The 18,358-nt window shown below is 40.5% G+C and overlaps 2 protein-coding genes and 1 long non-coding RNA gene across 3 annotated transcripts; 2 read left to right on the top strand and 1 right to left on the bottom strand.

Moving 5' to 3' along the window:
• The first annotated feature begins 222 nt into the window (after positions 1 to 222).
• On the top strand, positions 223 to 8,641 carry LOC129595643 (uncharacterized). The gene is made up of 29 exons (XM_055492711.1): positions 223 to 675; positions 763 to 858; positions 1,208 to 1,303; positions 1,370 to 1,443; positions 2,077 to 2,234; positions 2,428 to 2,501; positions 2,627 to 2,700; positions 2,761 to 2,974; positions 3,055 to 3,275; positions 3,364 to 3,466; positions 3,558 to 3,694; positions 3,757 to 3,867; positions 3,932 to 4,099; positions 4,183 to 4,467; positions 4,562 to 4,721; positions 4,836 to 5,062; positions 5,264 to 5,373; positions 5,504 to 5,608; positions 5,687 to 5,826; positions 5,916 to 5,969; positions 6,050 to 6,130; positions 6,206 to 6,591; positions 6,979 to 7,107; positions 7,359 to 7,492; positions 7,546 to 7,604; positions 7,695 to 7,793; positions 7,920 to 8,123; positions 8,202 to 8,312; positions 8,386 to 8,641. The coding sequence occupies exons 2-29, from the start codon at positions 786 to 788 to the stop codon at positions 8,460 to 8,462; spliced, it is 3,864 nt and encodes a 1,287-aa protein (XP_055348686.1). The 5' UTR covers positions 223 to 675; positions 763 to 785; the 3' UTR covers positions 8,463 to 8,641.
• On the bottom strand, positions 4,583 to 7,030 carry LOC129595653 (uncharacterized). The gene is made up of 3 exons (XR_008691351.1): positions 6,852 to 7,030; positions 4,912 to 5,043; positions 4,583 to 4,751 (listed from the first exon to the last, which is right to left on the bottom strand). It is a non-coding gene; the product is annotated as an uncharacterized LOC129595653 (long non-coding RNA).
• Positions 8,642 to 9,562: 921 nt separating the features above from the next.
• Positions 9,563 to 18,135, top strand: LOC129595650 (uncharacterized). The gene is made up of 28 exons (XM_055492721.1): positions 9,563 to 10,195; positions 10,590 to 10,685; positions 10,766 to 10,839; positions 11,371 to 11,528; positions 11,802 to 11,875; positions 12,039 to 12,112; positions 12,171 to 12,384; positions 12,475 to 12,695; positions 12,763 to 12,865; positions 12,960 to 13,096; positions 13,154 to 13,267; positions 13,339 to 13,504; positions 13,576 to 13,862; positions 13,926 to 14,081; positions 14,275 to 14,505; positions 14,612 to 14,721; positions 15,011 to 15,115; positions 15,191 to 15,330; positions 15,407 to 15,460; positions 15,527 to 15,607; positions 15,676 to 16,064; positions 16,218 to 16,346; positions 16,487 to 16,620; positions 16,694 to 16,752; positions 16,905 to 17,003; positions 17,222 to 17,425; positions 17,666 to 17,776; positions 17,848 to 18,135. The coding sequence occupies exons 1-28, from the start codon at positions 10,123 to 10,125 to the stop codon at positions 17,922 to 17,924; spliced, it is 3,870 nt and encodes a 1,289-aa protein (XP_055348696.1). The 5' UTR covers positions 9,563 to 10,122; the 3' UTR covers positions 17,925 to 18,135.
• Positions 18,136 to 18,358: the final 223 nt, after the last annotated feature.

Genomic DNA, 18,358 nt, shown 5'->3' with positions numbered 1-18,358 from the left:
CATTTTAACCCTGCCTTAATATTTTCATAAGTCTGAAAAACTTTCTTTATTTGATGGCATGTACATTACCGCGTAGTGTGACAATAATTAGGTCAAAAGAGAATTAAGCCCACGGTTTTTTTCGCTTTTAAGCATGCACTGTAGCAACATTTAGGTCGATAATGCAGTACATATTGGATTGTAACGATTTCTTGTGCCTCTAGCAGAGTGTTCGTGTACTATATTAATTTTTTTCATATTGGATACCATAAGGTTTTTTGTCTCACATATTACTTTTGACGTTTTCTACCACATAGTAAACACTTGGTTCATTGAAGTGTCATACCATCGCTAAGCTTTGTTGTGACAGTTTGTCGTCATTGTGGTGCTCAAAGTCTCAAGTCGCTAGTACCTTTGTAAGATACTGCAGCTCACACTGATGCCTCGTTCATGTGGCTTGTACCCGATGTGTTGTGAACAACGGTTTTTATTATCTTTCTGACTCGCAGTTTTACTAGCTAACGCTTGGGCTTACAATTAGAAAACCCTAAGTAGTATCTCAGCGTTGTGCACTTATATCTATGGGAATGGCCATTGCCTATTAAAATTATTGAAAACCTTAATTTATACGGATTTATAAGACGCAGCCAGCGCACGGCACCGGCCAGCAGAACACCGCCTTAAAGGTCAAACCTTGTGAGTTGTGGAAATTTTCGTAATCTCGCTAACATTATATCGTGCCATGTCCTCAGCTTATAAATGAACTATTTATTTCGAGTTCAGGAAAATACTAGTCAAATTCAAAAATGACTCCACCAGCTGTTAAAGATTACAAAGACAAAGAAATAGTGGTGACCATCAACGGGACAAAATATTACGGTATGCTGATACGTTGGTAACTCGTGAATGAAACCAGAATTAGTTAGCAAAACGTTGATTTAATTTCTTCCGACCAAAAAAGAACCTTCATTACGAATTAAAGCCTTGATGAGAGTAAAAAACAGTTCCGGTTGTATAAATTAAGCAAGCCGATATCTCCGTAAACTAATTAAAGCATGATGAGGATAGGCCATTCCTGGAAATCTGTAAGTTCATTATGAAACCTTAATTCTTTATGGTGCTTGTATTCGGATTTTACGTATTCCACTTTAATAATTGTAGGCGCCAAATAATGTTTGTTGGTCATTAATAAACTGTGAATATATTTAAATTATCCATTAAATTTTAGTTCCTACCACGTTTTCGGAAGTTTCGTTGAATGACTATCTGCGAATCAACCTTTCGCTGACGGGAACCAAGGTCACATGCCGAGAGGGCGGGTGTGGTACGCACTTTATTTTGCATAAAATTATCTGCATCGGTTTCGTTTAGCAAAATTTATTCTTTATAGGTGTCTGTATCGTTAATGCGGCTTACAAAGATCCCGTTGGCGGAAGTCAGTTTGTTGAACGAGCAGTGAATTCTGTGAGTTTACCATAGCCAATAAGTACATCGATTTTTATTCTTATCGCCAAATGGACATCATCGGTACAATCATGTGCCGCTTTCAGTAAAAATTTTTCCAAACACTTTTTGCATTGACGAATCTCAGACTAGAAACTATGTCGCCTAAAAAAATTTGTATATATAAAGCGTATATGTTTTCATAATAGCTCTGAAGAATAAATCAGCAGTGTGAAATGTGAAATAATTTTAATAAATAAATCAGTAGTAAACTAAATGTAAAATACTTTTAATACTATGCTTTCCAAATTTCCAGCAAGTGCTGATTTTTCCAATCTGAATCAAAATATATGCTTTAAAAAGCCTACTAAAGGATAACTGCTTAATAATATTACTGTTTTGATAAGCTTTGGCAGCAGGGTACAATAACCGAATAAATGCTGCGAGGACAATTGGATGCTGTGAACTGAACACCCCCTTCACGATTGGGCTGCGATGAACAGCCGGTTAGCCGTAGCTCGCAACGCTACTGTCGTCGCAGTCTAAATGCAAACGGCTTAAATTTAGCCGGCTGTTCATCGCAGCCCAATCGTGAAGGGGGTGTTCACAGCACCTGGTTGTCCTCGTAGTCTTTATTTCAAAATTTTTATTCAGTGTTTATGCCCTATCTTATCGTGTGATGGTTGGGAAATCACTACCGTGGAAGGGATTGGTAACCAGAACAAACCACATCCGCTGCAAAGTCGGCTGACGGATCACTATGGAACGCAATGTGGCTTTTGCACACCGGGAATGATTATGAATATGTACAGGTACTGTATACTGAAATTACATTTTACCTGTTGCGTTCAAGTACTTATTATGAATTTGCTGGCATAATTTCAACTTTGTCGGACCTTTGAGGCTACGCATAGGGACTACGCAGACGTGTCTTATGAACACATTTATTCCCGTGTTTGTCGATATTAGCAGTACATATCGCAGTAATATTAACATTATTTGCAGCCTTCTGCAGAATGGCAGCCTTACAAAGCGTGATGTCGAAGATTCTTTCGATGGCAATATTTGTCGCTGTACCGGTAATAACACACCTTAATTAATATTGATTAGTCGTTATAGACACAATCGTTGCCGGTGGTAACGTAAAGTGTGCGCCATTTCGTTAAATGATTTACCACTGCACTCAGTGCATCGCGTTTTCTAGGGTATCGTCCTATTCTCGATGCGTTTAAGTCCTTCGCTTCGATGGGAGTGAGCTCCGGTGTTGTCGACATTGAGGTAGCACTAGTTCTAGCTATACAACAGTATTACAAAAAAAAACTGTATTGAGTTGTCCAGAATTCGGACGCAGTTGTGGCGTTGTGCCGAAAATTCGCACACACTGCGACGAACGACAAATCCCGTGCCGAGTATTACGTTCGCCAGCAGTGCAAAGCAACCCGCGACTTTGCCCCGCCGTGGTACGCACCGGCAACACTGAACGACTTGTATAAACTGCTACCTCAGCTGACCAGTCAGAATGTCTACTACGTGGTGGGCCACACTGGCAAAGGTACTTTACATATCTGACAAACGTTTTGACCACTGCACTTTTTGACCTCGCCGAAGAATTACTTCTATCGCCGTTATCAGGAGTGTACGACGATGGTCCGTACGACGCATATGTAAACCTGAAAAACATCCGGGACCTTTACGAACTTAGCCTGTCGCAAACCGCGCTTCGTCTGGGATCGGCTATTCCGTTAAAAGATCTCATCGAAACTTACAAGGAATTCGCTGGCAACGATGGATACCATTATTTAACGGAATTAGCCACACTGCTCAGCAAAACCGCCCACATAGCAGTTCGTAATGTGAGTATAATTTGCATGCATTGTTTTGCCCTGCTAATAATAAAATATAACCTTATCGGAAATTCGGAATGCGAAAGTGACCTTTTAGGTCGGGTCGTGGGGCGGGAATATGGCCATGAAGAACCGACACAAAGAATTCCCATCAGAAACGTTTCTCACTATGGCCGTGTCCAATGCTATCATTTACACAGGTCTGTCACGTTGTTTCTGCAAAGTTTTATTTTATGGTAAATGAAATAGCCCAAAACCGTAAATTTTGTGATTTCCTCACATCGGCTTTAGGGCCAGATAACAAGGCTCTTTCGGCTGATGATTTTCTAAATTCGGACTTGAAAGGAAACGTCATTCTGCGCGCAGAATTGCCTGCCTTTGGAAACGATTATTATTTTAAAACGTATAAAGTAATGCCGAGGTCTCAGGTAAAAAGATGCCAACAGCAGCTCTTCTGTTGGTTGTGTGACTAGTTTCATCATTCCTACAGAATGCACATGCCATCGTCAACGCGGCTTTTCGAGCAAAAGTTGATAAAAGCCAAGGATATGTGATTACAGAAAAACCTTGTCTTATCTTTGGAAATATTGCAGCAAATTTTGTACGTGTCTCATCTGGATGAAGATTGGTAGTCACGCAGAATATTGTGTTTCATCATTGATTAGGTACACGCGGCGCAAACGGAAACCTTTTTAGCTGGAAAAAATCTTGGAGACGTGAATGTTCTGCAGCAGGCACTGCAGATTCTGAATAAAGAAGTCAACCCGACAACCGACCCGTCCGAAGCCCGCCCGGAAGCCAGACGATCGATATGCTTATCTTTATTTTATAAGGCAAGCTGGAATCGTCAAACTAAATTCTACTAGACAAATACTGAAATTTTAAAATCACAATCCCGTCAAACAATAAATTGCAGTTTGCATTGACCATTGTTGGAGATTTTGCGGATCCACGCTATCACAGCGCAACAAGTAGTTTAAGACTGGAACGCCCTCTTTCCAGCGGCACCCAGTCGTATCCGACGAAAAAGGAAAACTGGCCTCTGACGCAACCCATTCCCAAAATCGAGTCCATGGTTCAGTGCACTGGCGAAGCGAAATTCATTGCGGATATTGAACGAAATGATCTTCTGCATGCGGCGTTCGTGTTGACTACGCAAGCTAACGCCACCGTTTACCGCATTGACACAGCTCCAGCTTTGGTTAGAATATTACGTACCGGATTGTGTACAATACACAATAATTATGTACTTACCAGGTTCATCTTGAAAATTGACGTTCTGTTGCAAAACACAGGCTTTACCGGGGGTTGTTCGAGTTTTTACCGCACCCGATATCCCTGGTGTGAACAACATATTTCCGCAGAATGATCCAAGTTATCCGACTCCTCCTGAGGAACTACTGGTCATTCGACAGTCTTTATACGCAGGACAGCCAGTCGCAATCGTAGTTGCAGGTAATAGTAATATTAATTTGATTCAGATTGCTAAAAACGGTAAGCAGTCGTAATTTAAATGAGAGGAGATAAAAGTCATGCAAAAATTTATGAGCCTGTACAATTCGATTTTAGTTACTCGGGATATTGCCGAAGCGGGGGCAAAACTGGTTGTGATCGAGTACAGTAATGTCCGAAACCCTATACTTACCGTACAGGATGCCATACGGGAAAATTCCTTTTATGAGAGTGCCCCAACAATTACTGTCGGCGATGCGGATGCGGCCATTGCTAGTGCTCCACGCAAAATCAGCGGGGAATTAACGCTTGGGCATCAGGCACACTACCACATGGAAACGATGGTGAGCCACATGCCGTTCTCAAGGAGATCTTTATTAGAGACTTAAAGCTGTGATAAAGATGCTAAGTTAAAACCAGAAATATCCTTACTGTAAAAACTAAAAGTTTCAAGTCTATGATATGATATTAGAACGGAATTTATGTGATATTAGAATGGAATTATTTATATTATGATGCCTATGACGTTAGAATGGAATTTATAGGTTGCTGTAGCTTATCCCACCGAGAACGGTGTGGATTTGGATGCCGGCACTCAGTGGATTGATTACGTACAAGATGGTGTCGCTTTAGTCACTGGGGTACCAAAAAATAGGTACATTAACTGTACCTATTTTTTTTTACACTTCTTAAAATTTCTTTCTCAATGTAAAGCCCTCAGCTTTTGATTACACCATGAAACAGTATCAATTACAGCAATCATTTTTACTTAACCTGGAATTTAGGATAAATGTTTCGGTGCGGAGAAATGGTGGCGGCTTTGGTGCAAAAATCCACCGCAATAACCATTCGGCATGCGCCTGTGCAATGGCAGCGTGGATTTTGAAAAAGTACGGTGGAATTTTTATTACAGTTGTGGTAAAAACACGTAAAACATACAGTAGCTCATAATGTACTTATTCACGCAGACCGGTGAAAATGCACATGACATTATGGGATAATTCGAGGCTCGTCGGTAAACGCTACGCCTATTACGCAAAATATAATGTCGGTTTCGATGATAACGGAAAACTACTGGGAGTTTCTTGTGACGTTTACTGCAACACTGGTAAGCTTAGTGCACATTGCAAATTTAAAATTTTTTAGGAGCATCTTGGTACTCTTAATGAATAATGTTTTGTTTCGTCATTTTAACAGGTGCTTATCTTGGATCCCCTGCCATCACCTTTTTGTACATGTTCGCCGAAAACGGTATATTTTGTTTTCGTTGCCAAAACAGCTGACTTTAAACTGAATAGCTGCCTGAATTCCGCTGTTTTATTTTCACGCAGTATATAAATCGGATAACTGGAAATTCAATCTATTCCAGTGCAAAACAAACATACCATCGAATGTATTTATGCGTGCACCAGGTAATGCAGATATCATGGCAAGACGGCCCAGACGAAAACATGACCTTTCTGTTACTTTTGTACGCTTGTCTATAGGGAGTTTCGAAGCAATACATTTCGCGGAGACCATTCTCGAGCACGTTGCTTTCGCCGTGAAAAAACCAGCCATTGAGGTGAAACAAGCCAATTTTCTGAAGGACGGTGACCCTCTTATCATAGGAGCACCGCTAACCAATTGCACGATTGCTCCGATAACCTTACAGTTATTGGAGTCAGCTGACTATAAAACTCGCGTAACAGCTGTCGAACAATTCAACAAAGCTAATCGATGGCGGAAACGCGGTCTGGGAATTTCGCCCACAAAGTACACGTGTGCATGGGATCTGGGATACTTTAACTGTTTGGTATCCGTCTATCACACCGGCGGTTATGTTGCGGTTACCCATGGCGGAATTGAGCTTGGACAAGGCATCAATACAAAAGTAACAACTTTATGAAATTAGTTATTAACGCAGATATGAACGAACCAGTTTACTGTTCTGGCTGCAAGAAGACGGCCTTGCTTAAGATAGGACAAAAACTAGCACAACGGGTCTACACAAATTATTGCAAAGGAAGAGCAATTTAATATAGTAGAGTCATTGAATTTTAGATTTCTAAATACGTATAAAGAATTGCTTCTAACAGCAAAATATTGATGTAGAACAATACGACGGATTAGATCAGAGCGAAAGTTTCTTACCAATTATCATATATGCCGGCCAGATTCAAACATCTCCAAGCGTGTTTGGTTATGAGAGCAGTAATCGAAACAATTAAAAACTGAGCTATTAGGTTCGCTGATCTGCTATAAAAATTAATTCTCCTAGGTCGCCCAGGTCGTAGCGTATGAACTGGGGATTGATATGAAATACATCGACATCCAGCCGACCCAGGGTATTACAAACCCTAATGCCGTTTGTACCGGAAACTCCATTACCAGCGAATTGGCATGCTTGGTAAGTACGAGTATTATTTGTATACCGCGTACACAGTAAGTTTCTTTAGTGTTCAGTATGTATCTAGTCTACCACCATAAAAACGTTCCTGATGCATAATGCACATTTTTTACGGACGCAGCAACAAAACATACACGCTGTATCTCTCGCTTGTTAAAATCCTGAACACACAGCTACGCAAAATTTACATTGCTAGGTAGTAAGTATACTACTATACACATCTAAATCTGAAGCTGTTTGCGACTTTTCAGGCCGCTATTGATTGCTGCAACCAAATCAAAGCCAACATGAAGAAAACAAAAGATTCCATGCCACCGGACTCAAAATGGGAAGATCTTGTCGAGAAAGCTTTCCGAAGTGGAGTGAACCTTTGCGCTCAAGCATGGTAAGTAAAGTCCTAGAACGTATCGAGCTCAAGGTGATAACTAAGATTTTCAGGGCAGCACCAAAATCTGCGGATGTAGTTCCACTCGTGCAGTACAACACATATGGGACAAGTAGGTGTATTTAAAAAATAATATGTGCTTGCGCATTTAAAAACACTTTCACTATAGTATTGTAGTATTGATGGCAAATTTGTATAACAGTGTGCACGGAAGTGGAAGTTGACGTATTAACTGGAGAGTATCAGATTAACCGTGTGGATCTGTTGTATGATTGTGGAGAATCCATGTCGCCGCTCGTTGGTACAGTGTCTAAATAATAAAAATAAGTTAATTGTAGTTAAATCGTAAACCGCATAGACTACTACGATGCTCATACGGTATTTGTGTTGGGCGTAATTTATTTATTGCAAGTTTTCTTTCTGACAGATGTGGGGCAAGTTGAAGGTGCAGTGATAATGGGTCTGGGATATCTGACTTCGGAAGAAGTGTTGTTTGATCCGAAAACTGGCGAGAATTTGACTTACGGCACATGGAAGTACAAGCCGCCAACAACAAAAGATATTCCCATTGATTTTCGAGTTGCTATCCTGCAGAATGCCCCTAATCCTAGCGGTGTCTTGCGAAGCAAAGGTATAGAAGCTGGCTCGTCTGTACTACCCGTTTATTATGATTTCCAATATATTGAGAAGACGACTTTTATTATTGCAGTTGTTGGAGAACCGCCGCTGCTAATGACCACTTCCGTCATTTTTGCTCTTAGAAATGCAGTATATGCCCAACTGCAGGAAGTTGGCAAAGGCGATGTTTGGGTTTTCATGGGTAAGACGCCTATACAAAACAAAGCTTGCACATTACTATCAGAAATACGTAATTTGCTCTTCTGTGTTTTTAGAATCACCTTTAACTGTGGAGCGAATGCAGCAGTACGCCCAGATTGATATTTCCCAAATGCGATACAAAGACTACTAAACAAAACAATTCATGTATGTGCATTACCGGCTTGCGCAGTGTCCACACAGGTGTCTTTGTATGGCATGACTACTTGTACTTGTACATCCTATTTTTTCATGGCACGTGTACAATGTGACATGGTTCTTTATTTTGCCTGAAAACGTTATTTTAAAAAGTCAAGAACCGCTGATACCATCCATCTGAACATGGCAAATTAGATGTTTGTGCAATTTGTTACAAATTGCACTAGTAATTAGGACAGCGCACAGGATATCATCATTCAGCAATGTAAATTCACACCACTAGAAAAAAGAAACTCCATGACCGGCTTCCAAAAAACCCAGTGAAATCGTTTCATTGTTATTTAAAAATCGCTGCATTATCACCCGATCATAGATCTCCACCGCAAAGGGACTGTGCTGCGCAGAAATATTATAGCCAAGATTCCTCAAAAGGGAATCTGCCCCTTTTTGGCTAGCGGCACAATTTAAGCCCGTCCGCTTGGAGATTGGCCAGCGGTCAGCTCTGGATGAGGTACTCGTATATAGGCAACCGGCTGCACAGCCGTTGTTAATACCTTCGCAGCTAGCTGAAGAAAAAAATTTTTTTGTTGAGGCTTCATTGGACTGTGACCTTGTGCATAGCGAACACAGTAATAGTAATAATTGCGTATGAAGAAATATTATAGTAATAAAATTTCACTTGTAATTATTGCCAGCTTAATGCATATGGTCAGTTGATAACACACTACATGTATAAATAATTTAATTCATGTGGCAGTGAGAATACTGCTGTACAGCACTCCTACCGTATCTACATATTTAGAAGTTCAAAACAAAAGTTTTGTGATCGTCTTATGAACTACGTGTATAGCCACACCGGTACCAACTTATCTGGCGATTACTATATATGATTGTCAGTCGAATGTACTGTAAGCTGACTTAATTACTTCAACATACAGTTTTTTACCGCATTTAATGCGAATGACTGCAATATTGAGGTCGATCAGGTAGCGCATCGATCAAAAAATCTCATGCGCCGCTAGCATTGTTTTTATGCACACTACATAGATTTCATCAAAGTCGCATTTATAGTTCTTGACTTTGTATAATTTTTTCACCGGTGAACATGCAAACGAAACATTAGCGTTTATTGTATCCCTCCCCTCCCCTGAACTTCTTCCTCCCTTTCCACATAGGTATTAACACCAACTTTTCGCAGCCACAACAAAAGTACTGATTCCCTTTTTGCTTTTTGATGTGATGATGGCTAACGCCTGTTGTTTTGACTGCGTGTTTCCTTCCTGTTTGACATACCGTCATGATGACCCTCGTTTTTGCATGTCACTTTCTCGTTGTTGTTAACTCCTATGTCTCCCGCTGCCTGAACCCTAGAGAGGGCCCGCTCGGTTGCAAGGACAATAAAGTTCCATTATTGTTTACTGTAGCACTTCATTGCTAGCTATGCATGTTTCGCGCCTCGTACTGATGCGTTCGCGTACTACACCGTACATGACTTGAACGTTTTCATATGGCAAAAATCCTTCGGACCCTTTTTGATTAACTTCCTTGTATCGGTTTTCCACAAAGCCAGATTTTACAAGCAGCTGTGCGAGAGTGTTATTAAAGTATCGTTTGTTCCGAATGCATCAGATGCTAACCATTAGCAAAATTCCAAAATGACTCCACCAGCTGCTAGAGAATATAAAGACAAAGAAATAGCGGTGACCATCAACGGGACAAAGTATTATGGTAAGGTTAAAGTGTCAATTCATTGATAAATGAGAACTTTCTAAGTTATAGAATATGTTATATTTTACAACCTGGAATGTCTATCCAGTTTGTGACTGACGCTTTTTGTTTGTGAAACAGATTTTTCTTGAAAAAACTTTTATGTTGATAACTTGATAATTTTAATATAGTGTTCATTCCCAGTTTTAAGCAAACGTTGAGTTAAAATTTCCTTGATAATTTTAATATAGTGTTCATTTCCAGTTTTAAGCGAACGTTGAGTTAAAATTTCCAGTGCTTGTAAAAAGTCGTCCGCAACCGAATCGAGACTATCCAAAAGTAGTTCGTTTCCACCATTAACACCGAAAACTTTTATTGAATATGTACGTAGTGCAATTTTCGGATTAATTTTTAGTTCCCACTACCTTTTCGGAAGTTTCGCTGAATGACTATTTGCGAATTAATCTTTCGCTAACGGGAACAAAGGTCACATGTCGAGAGGGTGGATGTGGTACGTATATACCTACTTCCTTTGCCAGCAGAACATCTAGAATGATTGGCTTATAATTTCTAAATAAGAGATTTTTGCAGGTGTTTGTATCGTCAATGCGGCTTATAAAGATCCTGTTGGCGGAAGTCAGTTTGTAGAACGGGCAGTTAACTCGGTCAGTCCGGTATTACCAGAAACTAGAAACTAACAAGTATGCCATTATGTAACATGGGCTGCGTATGCTGCGTTACTGTTTAAAAAAGTTACTCCCGAACCAGAATCCCAAAACTCAGTGCGTGTACAGTTATTAGTAGAATGATGATACTGATAGTCTTTTGTAACTCAAGGTAATGACATTTCTGGTAAAGTCGTCCTGCAAGTAATTACTAACTGTAAGCAAAGATCGCTAGTAATTAAATGGTTTTTGTTGTCGAACTAATGGTACAGGTAATTCTTATTAAGCTCAGTTAATTTAGCACCAGCCAAATGGTGTACCCTTTACCGTGGAGGCTATTGTATAAAAAAAGAATAACATTTGGCAAATGGATACTGCAATATACGCGCAACTAAAAGCTAGCTACTCCCACTAGGTTCTGGCATATACGCGTAATTAGAAGCTAATCCTGCTAACGATAAGTACAATTTGTAGCAGTATATGCCAGTATCCATTTAATCATCCTATTTAAATTGCTCTGTTTATTGTTAGTGTTTATGCCCTATCTTATCGTGTGATGGCTGGGAAATCACTACCGTGGAAGGAATTGGTAACCAGAACAAACCCCACCCGATACAGAGTCGTCTGACAGATCATTATGGAACGCAGTGTGGATTTTGTACACCGGGAATGATTATGAATATGTACAGGTACAAATTCAGGTTTGATTGATTGTGTGTGCGTTTTACGAACTGCCATTTCCCACTAAAATTTTATTTCGTTACGCCTTTTAAAATTATACAAATTATTAATTAAAATTATTATTAACGCCTCTTAAAATCACAAATGACACAAACAGCATGGATCATGTGAAATCGTTCATTACAGCTTTTGTCGATATTAATAGCACGAGTATATCGTATATCATGGGCATTGGGCATCTGTTAAAGCTGCAGCGAGACTCATATTAATTTTACTTGCAGCCTGCTTCAGAATGGCAACCTCACAAAGCGTGATGTCGAAGATTCTTTCGATGGCAATATTTGTCGTTGTACCGGTAATACCGCTTTAGCTTTTTACCGACTGTGGTACATAATACTAATTAACTAATCATCGATGCTTTAGTCCTGATTGACATAATCCTTGTGTATATAAGCGGTAACATATGACATCTCGGCGAATAATTTATTTCTGTACTTAGTGCATTGTTCATTTTCTAGGGTATCGTCCTATTCTCGACGCGTTTAAATCCTTTGCTTCGGTAGGAGCCGGCTCCGGTGTAGTCGACATTGAGGTAAACAAACTGTTACACTACGCAACGCTATAATAGGAAACCATATTGCGTTGTCCAGAATTCCGACGCAGTTGTGGCATTGTGCCGAAAAACTGCACGCGCTGCAACAAATGACAAATCCCATACCCAGTATAATGTTCGCCAGCAGTGCAGAGCAACACGTGACTTTGCTCCACCTTGGTACGCACCGGCATCCCTGAACGATTTGTATAATTTACTGCCGCAATTAACCAGCCATAATGTGTACTACGTGGTGGGCCATACCGGCAAAGGTAACCTCCTAATTTAGCTTAACAATCGTTACAATTACTATATATACGTGCCTTCGCCGATGTGCTGCAATCTGCTATTTACGTTATCAGGAGTGTTTGATGATGGTCCGTACGACGCATATGTAAACCTGAAAAACATTCGGGATCTTTACGAACTTAGCCTATCGCAGACCGCGCTTCGCCTGGGATCGGCTATTCCGTTAAAAGATCTCATTGAAACTTACAAGGAATTCTCTGGCAATGATGGATACCATTATTTAACTGAATTAGCCACACTGCTCAGCAAAACCGCCCACATAGCAGTTCGCAACGTGAGTTTAATTTGCATGCATTGGTCTGCCGTGCGACGTCATCGGGATGCGAAAAGTGACCTTTTAGGTTGGGTCGTGGGGCGGGAATATGGCCATGAAGAACCGGCACAAAGAATTCCCATCAGAAACGTTTCTTACCATGGTCGTGTCCAATGCTATCCTTTACACAGGTTTGTTACAATCGTATCATTTTTCCAGATTTTATTTCAGTAAATGAAATAACCCAAAAGCGTAAATTTCGCAAACTGCTCGTGTCGGCTTCAGGGCCAGACAATAAGGCACTTCCGGCTGACGAGTTTTTGAAATCGGACTTGAAAGGAAAGGTCATTCTACGCGCGGAATTGCCTGCTTTTGGAAACGATTATTACTTTAAAACGTATAAAGTAATGCCGAGGTCTCAGGTAATTAAAATATTGTCTAGCTTTTCTGCTGGTTTTGTGACCAATTTGTCATTCCAGAATGCACACGCCATCGTCAATGCGGCGTTTCGAGCAAAAGTTGATAAAAGCGAAGGACAATTTGTTATTACAGAAAAACCTTGTCTTGTCTTTGGAAATATTGCAGCGAATTTTGTACGTTTCATATGTGGATGAGGATTCGTAGTCACCACAGAAAAAACAATATTGTGATCATCATTGACTAGGTGCGCGCGGTGCAAACGGAAGCCTTTCTGCTTGGCAAAAACATTGGAGACGTGAATATCTTGCAACAGACCCTGCAGATTCTGAATAAAGAAGTCAACCCGACAACCGACCCATCCGAAGCCCGTCCGGAAGTTAGGCGGTCGATATGCTTATCCTTGTTTTATAAGTTATGGTTAAAAACTTTGAACCGGTGATTGCTGTAAATAATTATGATAATTAACCCGACGAAATTTTACAGTTTGCGTTAACTATTGTTGGTGATTTTGCGGATCCACGCTATCGCAGCGCAACAAGTAGTTTAAGACTGGAACGGCCTCTTTCCAGCGGCATCCAGTCGTATCCGACGAAAAAGGAAAACTGGCCTCTGACGCAACCCATTCCCAAAATTGAGTCCATGGTTCAGTGCACTGGCGAAGCGAAATTCATTGCGGATATTGAACGAAATGATCTTCTGCATGCGGCGTTCGTGTTGACTACACAAGCCAACGCTACAATCTATCGGATTGACACAGCTCCAGCTCTGGTTAGATTGCTGCATTATGTCAGGATATATTGAATTTGCTGTCGAAAGATTACTTTCAATTAGGCGTTGCCCGGTGTTCTTCGAGTTTTCACAGCGTCTGATATCCCTGGAGTTAACAGTATCTTTCCTCTCGATGATCCAAGTTTCCCTACCACTGCCGAAGAAATGTTAGCTGTTCGACAGTCGCTTTATGCAGGACAGCCAGTCGCAGTTGTGTTGCAGGTACTCGTACTTATCAATAACACGAAAAAAGGTCCGTCATATATAATACAGACCAGGACAGCCTCAGGAAAGGTACAAATGAAGTATACTGTAATACTGTACCCGTAGTACTCGTACATATCTTCCCCCTCGATAAAATTAAACAAAAAATCGTAAAACACTTTTGTGTTACTGTTAACGATTTTTTTCTGTAGTTACGCGTGATATTGCCGAAGCCGGGGCAAAACTGGTCGTCGTCGATTACAGCAACATCCGCTACCCCATTCTGACCATCCAAGATGCAATACGCGAAAAGTCATTTTTTGAGAACGCACCAACCATTGTTGTCGGGGATGCGGATACGGCCATTGCCAATGCTCCCCATAAAGTCGGTGGGGAAATAACACTTGGGCATCAGGCGCACTACCATATGGAAACAATGGTAAACTGAGGCGTTATTATTAAACAGAAAATTTTTTATGCTTACCGCGGAATCTGATTTGTTTAAAACGATACGCCTGCAAAAGGATGCGGTTTTTTTCTTGTAGGTTGCCATAGCTTATCCAACTGAGAACGGTATAGATTTGGATGCCGGTACTCAGTGGATCGATTGCGTCCAGGATGGTGTCGCTCTGGTCACTGGGGTGCCAAAAAACAAGTAAATCATAAAAAGCTTTTTGTATTGCATGTCTGCTTTCACATTATTCGTTTCTGTTCTAAGACCCTAGTATTTCTACCCTAGTATTTGTGTCAGCTAGATTTCTTGTGTATGGTGTACAAAATCTACAGACTGTCAAGTGTCAACTAATAACTGTGCGATTGATAATTGACTAAAACTAAGCAAATAAGCATTCGTTCGGGAGTATTGTTTCACAAAAAAAGTATTCTTTTCCGAGCTTAATAACAAAACTTAATATATACACTGCTCTAACTGCCTTTGCTTACAGAATAAATGTTTCGGTGCGAAGAAATGGCGGCGCGTTCGGCGCAAAAATTCACCGCAACAACCATTCAGCGTGTGCTTGCGCAATGGCAGCTTGGATTTTGAAGAGGTGAGTACATATTCTTGTAGAAAAGTGCTGTCGCAAAAAGATTAGTTTTCGATCTACCTAAACTGTTTTGCGCAGACCGGTCAAAATGCATATGACATTGTGGGATAATTCAAAGCTCGTGGGAAAACGCTATGCATATTACGTGAAATATAGTGCTGGCTTTGATGATAATGGAAAAATACTGGGGGTGTCTTGTGACGTTTACTGCAACACCGGTAAGTACAGACGTTTTGCTACATGTATTTGCTAGATTTCGGTACCGTTTTGCATGTGACACCGTTGTACGTATAGGTGCGTACCTTGGATCGCCGGCCATTACTTTTTTGTTTTTATTCGCCGAAAATGGTATTGTCGTTATTGTATAGCTCGAACTCTTCAGTCTTCAACAGTCTATTTGTGTGTCATTTGTAGTATACAAATCGGATAACTGGAAATTCAATCTTTTTCAATGCAAAACAAACCTTCCGTCAAATCTTTATTGTCGCGCACCAGGTAGACTTAAAGCGACTGTTGTGACCTTTTTCAGTTACAACTTCAAGTGCTTTTCTACTTGTTTACAGCGAGCTTTGAAGCGGTTCATTTCGTTGAGACAATTCTGGAACATGTAGCGTTTGCCGTGAAAAAGCCCGCCATCGACGTTAAACAGGCCAATTTTCTAAAGGATGGAGACCGGCTTATTATAGGCGGAATTCCGTTAACCAACTGCACCATTGCCCCGATAACCGCTCAGTTATTAGAATCAGCCGACTACAAAAACCGCGTAGCAACCATTGAACAATTTAACAAAGCCAACCGGTGGCGCAAACGCGGACTGGGGGTATCACCTGTTAGGTATGCGTGTGAGTGGAATACAGGGTACTTTAACTGTTTGGTATCCGTCTACCACACCGGCGGTTATGTTGCGGTTACACACGGTGGGATCGAGATGGGACAGGGAATCAATACAAAAGTACGTGTCTACTGTGAAAGCTTGCATAGGCAGTATCAGAATATTTTTTTCCAACAGTTACATTACATTAGCATACAGAAAAGGAAATGTTGTTATCACCGGGTAGGATGTGGACAGCTGTAAGTGTAGATTTACTGAAAATTTATCGTTTAGGTGGCTCAGGTGGTAGCATACGAGCTGGGAATTGATATGCAGTATGTCACAATCCAACCGACCCAAGGTATCACAAACCCAAATGCGATTTGTACGGCCAGTTCCATTTCCAGTGAATTGTGCTGCTTGGTAAGCCAATATTTTTAGGTAGATTGAAGCAACTAATTTATTCTGCCAGAGTTAATTTATTTTTTTTAGGCTTGCGAAAAGATTTCGCAAGCGTAAAGAAAAATTTAAATTAATACAGCAAATTAAGACTGTTTCTGTAGGCTGCCATTAACTGCTGCAGTCAAATCAAAGCCAACATGAAGAAAACAAAAGATTCCATGCCACCGGATTCTAAATGGGAAGATATTGTCGAGAAAGCTTTCCGAGGTGGAGTTAACCTTTGCGCTCAAGCATGGTAAAAGAAGGCGCAAATTGAACATACTTTATTAATAAACCCGTAATTAATATTAGAAAATTTATTATTCTAGGGTAGCAGCAAAAGCCGCGGAAGTGGTGCAGCTGGTACAATACAACACTTATGGAGCAAGTGCGTGTAATATGGTGATCTCGCAATCATCGTGTTCAGTATTACTACTTCAATTCCAAAATATTTTCGAGATTTGCTAGCACAGTAATTATCGTTATGTAAACAATTATCGCGTACAGTTTAATCTAGACTGTGTTTTTGTTGTCTACCAGTGTGCACGGAAGTTGAACTTGACGTGTTAACTGGGGAATACCAAATCAACCGAGTGGATCTGTTGTACGATTGTGGCGAATCCATATCTCCACTTGTTGGTACTGTCTTTAAAGGCAAAAATAACTGTTTTATACATAGAATATTATTCCACGTGTAATTACAGGCACACGTGCATATACCTTCTTTAGTAGTATTATGCATGCGAATTACACATTTATCGCTGTCTTGTCTGTCAGCAAGTAAATGAAAAAAACAAGTTTTTTGCAAGTGTTCGTAAGCCGTAACCGCAACTTAACGTCGCCGCGCTTTCTTACAGATGTCGGACAAGTGGAAGGCTCAATAATAATGGGTTTGGGATATTTGACTTCAGAAGAGGTATTATTTGATCCGAAAACCGGAGAGAATTTGACCTACGGCACATGGAAGTATAAACCTCCCACCACGAAAGACATTCCCATTGATTTTCGAGTTGCTCTTCTTCAAAACGCCCCTAACCCTAGCGGGGTTCTGCGAAGCAAAGGTCAGAAAAGTTGACTTCCCGAGTAAAACAACCTGCAAAAAAAACGTTAGCTAAACGTTGGGAAACGGCTAAAATTGACACACATCCGTTCACCTAGCAGTAGTTACACGTTAAACTGACGTTTTTCCTACAAGCTGTTTTACTCGGGCTTGAATGGGTTCATTTAGAGCATCTGTGATTCTGTCGCCGTGTACGTCTGCACATTTGCCATTTTAATATAACGCCGCACTGCTTTTACAGTTGTTGGAGAACCGCCGCTATTAATGACCACTTCCGTCATTTTCGCTCTTCGAAATGCGATTTATGCCCAGCTGCTGGAAGTTGGCAAAGGAAACGACTGGATTATTATGGGTGCGAAACTATAAGACTAAAGGATAACGTGGCAGTTAGTAAAATTTATTGCGCTACATTATTTTTTTCAGAATCGCCTTTAACTGTGGAAAGAATGCAACAGTACGCCCAAACTGACATTTCACAGATGCGATATAAAGATTACTAACGATATAAACACTTTATGTCCGCTTAATGCGGTTTGAATGCAAATGTTCAAATATGCAGGATACAACAACGAAGAATGTCGTTTAATATTAACTGCAGATTGAGCTAACAATAAGCGAAGGAACCCATACTGATTAGGATTTTACCTGTGCTTAAGATTTTGTTTTGCTCATTGTATGCTAACTTTTTGCCAATTTATATAATAAAAACAATCTGAGGCTGACCAATACCTGAGAACTAGTTTTTCACTCCATTTTTCACTTCACACTGAAAACAACACATGTGTAAGCAAATTTCACAAAGTGTCCTACGCTGTTTAGGGTACAGTAATCAACTCGATTCAACTGTAAATATACTGCCACGAACCGTATGTATTAGCAGTTTTTGATTATCCAAGCAGCACCAGGCATCGATCGGACTGCACCATTCATATAC

Source organism: Paramacrobiotus metropolitanus, unplaced genomic scaffold (genome assembly GCF_019649055.1).
Source record: "Paramacrobiotus metropolitanus isolate TYO unplaced genomic scaffold, Prichtersi_v1.0 Parri_scaffold0000080, whole genome shotgun sequence".
In the NCBI taxonomy this organism is placed as follows: Eukaryota; Metazoa; Tardigrada; class Eutardigrada; order Parachela; family Macrobiotidae; genus Paramacrobiotus; species Paramacrobiotus metropolitanus.
The sequence above is the reverse complement of the archived record's forward strand: the minus strand, read 5'-3'. Positions and strand labels throughout refer to the sequence as shown.

What these genes read in the sequence shown, in the direction of transcription:
- LOC129595643 (XM_055492711.1), top strand. Translation starts at nt 786, where the DNA reads ATGACTCCACCAGCTGTTAAAGATTACAAAGACAAAGAAATAGTGGTG. An exon ending in CAATGCTATCATTTACACAG is followed by an intron (nt 3,467 to 3,557) that starts GTCTGTCACGTT and finishes CATCGGCTTTAG; the next exon opens with GGCCAGATAACAAGGCTCTT. An exon ending in CCAGCGAATTGGCATGCTTG is followed by an intron (nt 7,108 to 7,358) that starts GTAAGTACGAGT and finishes GCGACTTTTCAG; the next exon opens with GCCGCTATTGATTGCTGCAA.
- LOC129595650 (XM_055492721.1), top strand. Translation starts at nt 10,123, where the DNA reads ATGACTCCACCAGCTGCTAGAGAATATAAAGACAAAGAAATAGCGGTG. An exon ending in ACTACCATATGGAAACAATG is followed by an intron (nt 14,506 to 14,611) that starts GTAAACTGAGGC and finishes TTTTTCTTGTAG; the next exon opens with GTTGCCATAGCTTATCCAAC. An exon ending in AACCTTTGCGCTCAAGCATG is followed by an intron (nt 16,621 to 16,693) that starts GTAAAAGAAGGC and finishes TTATTATTCTAG; the next exon opens with GGTAGCAGCAAAAGCCGCGG.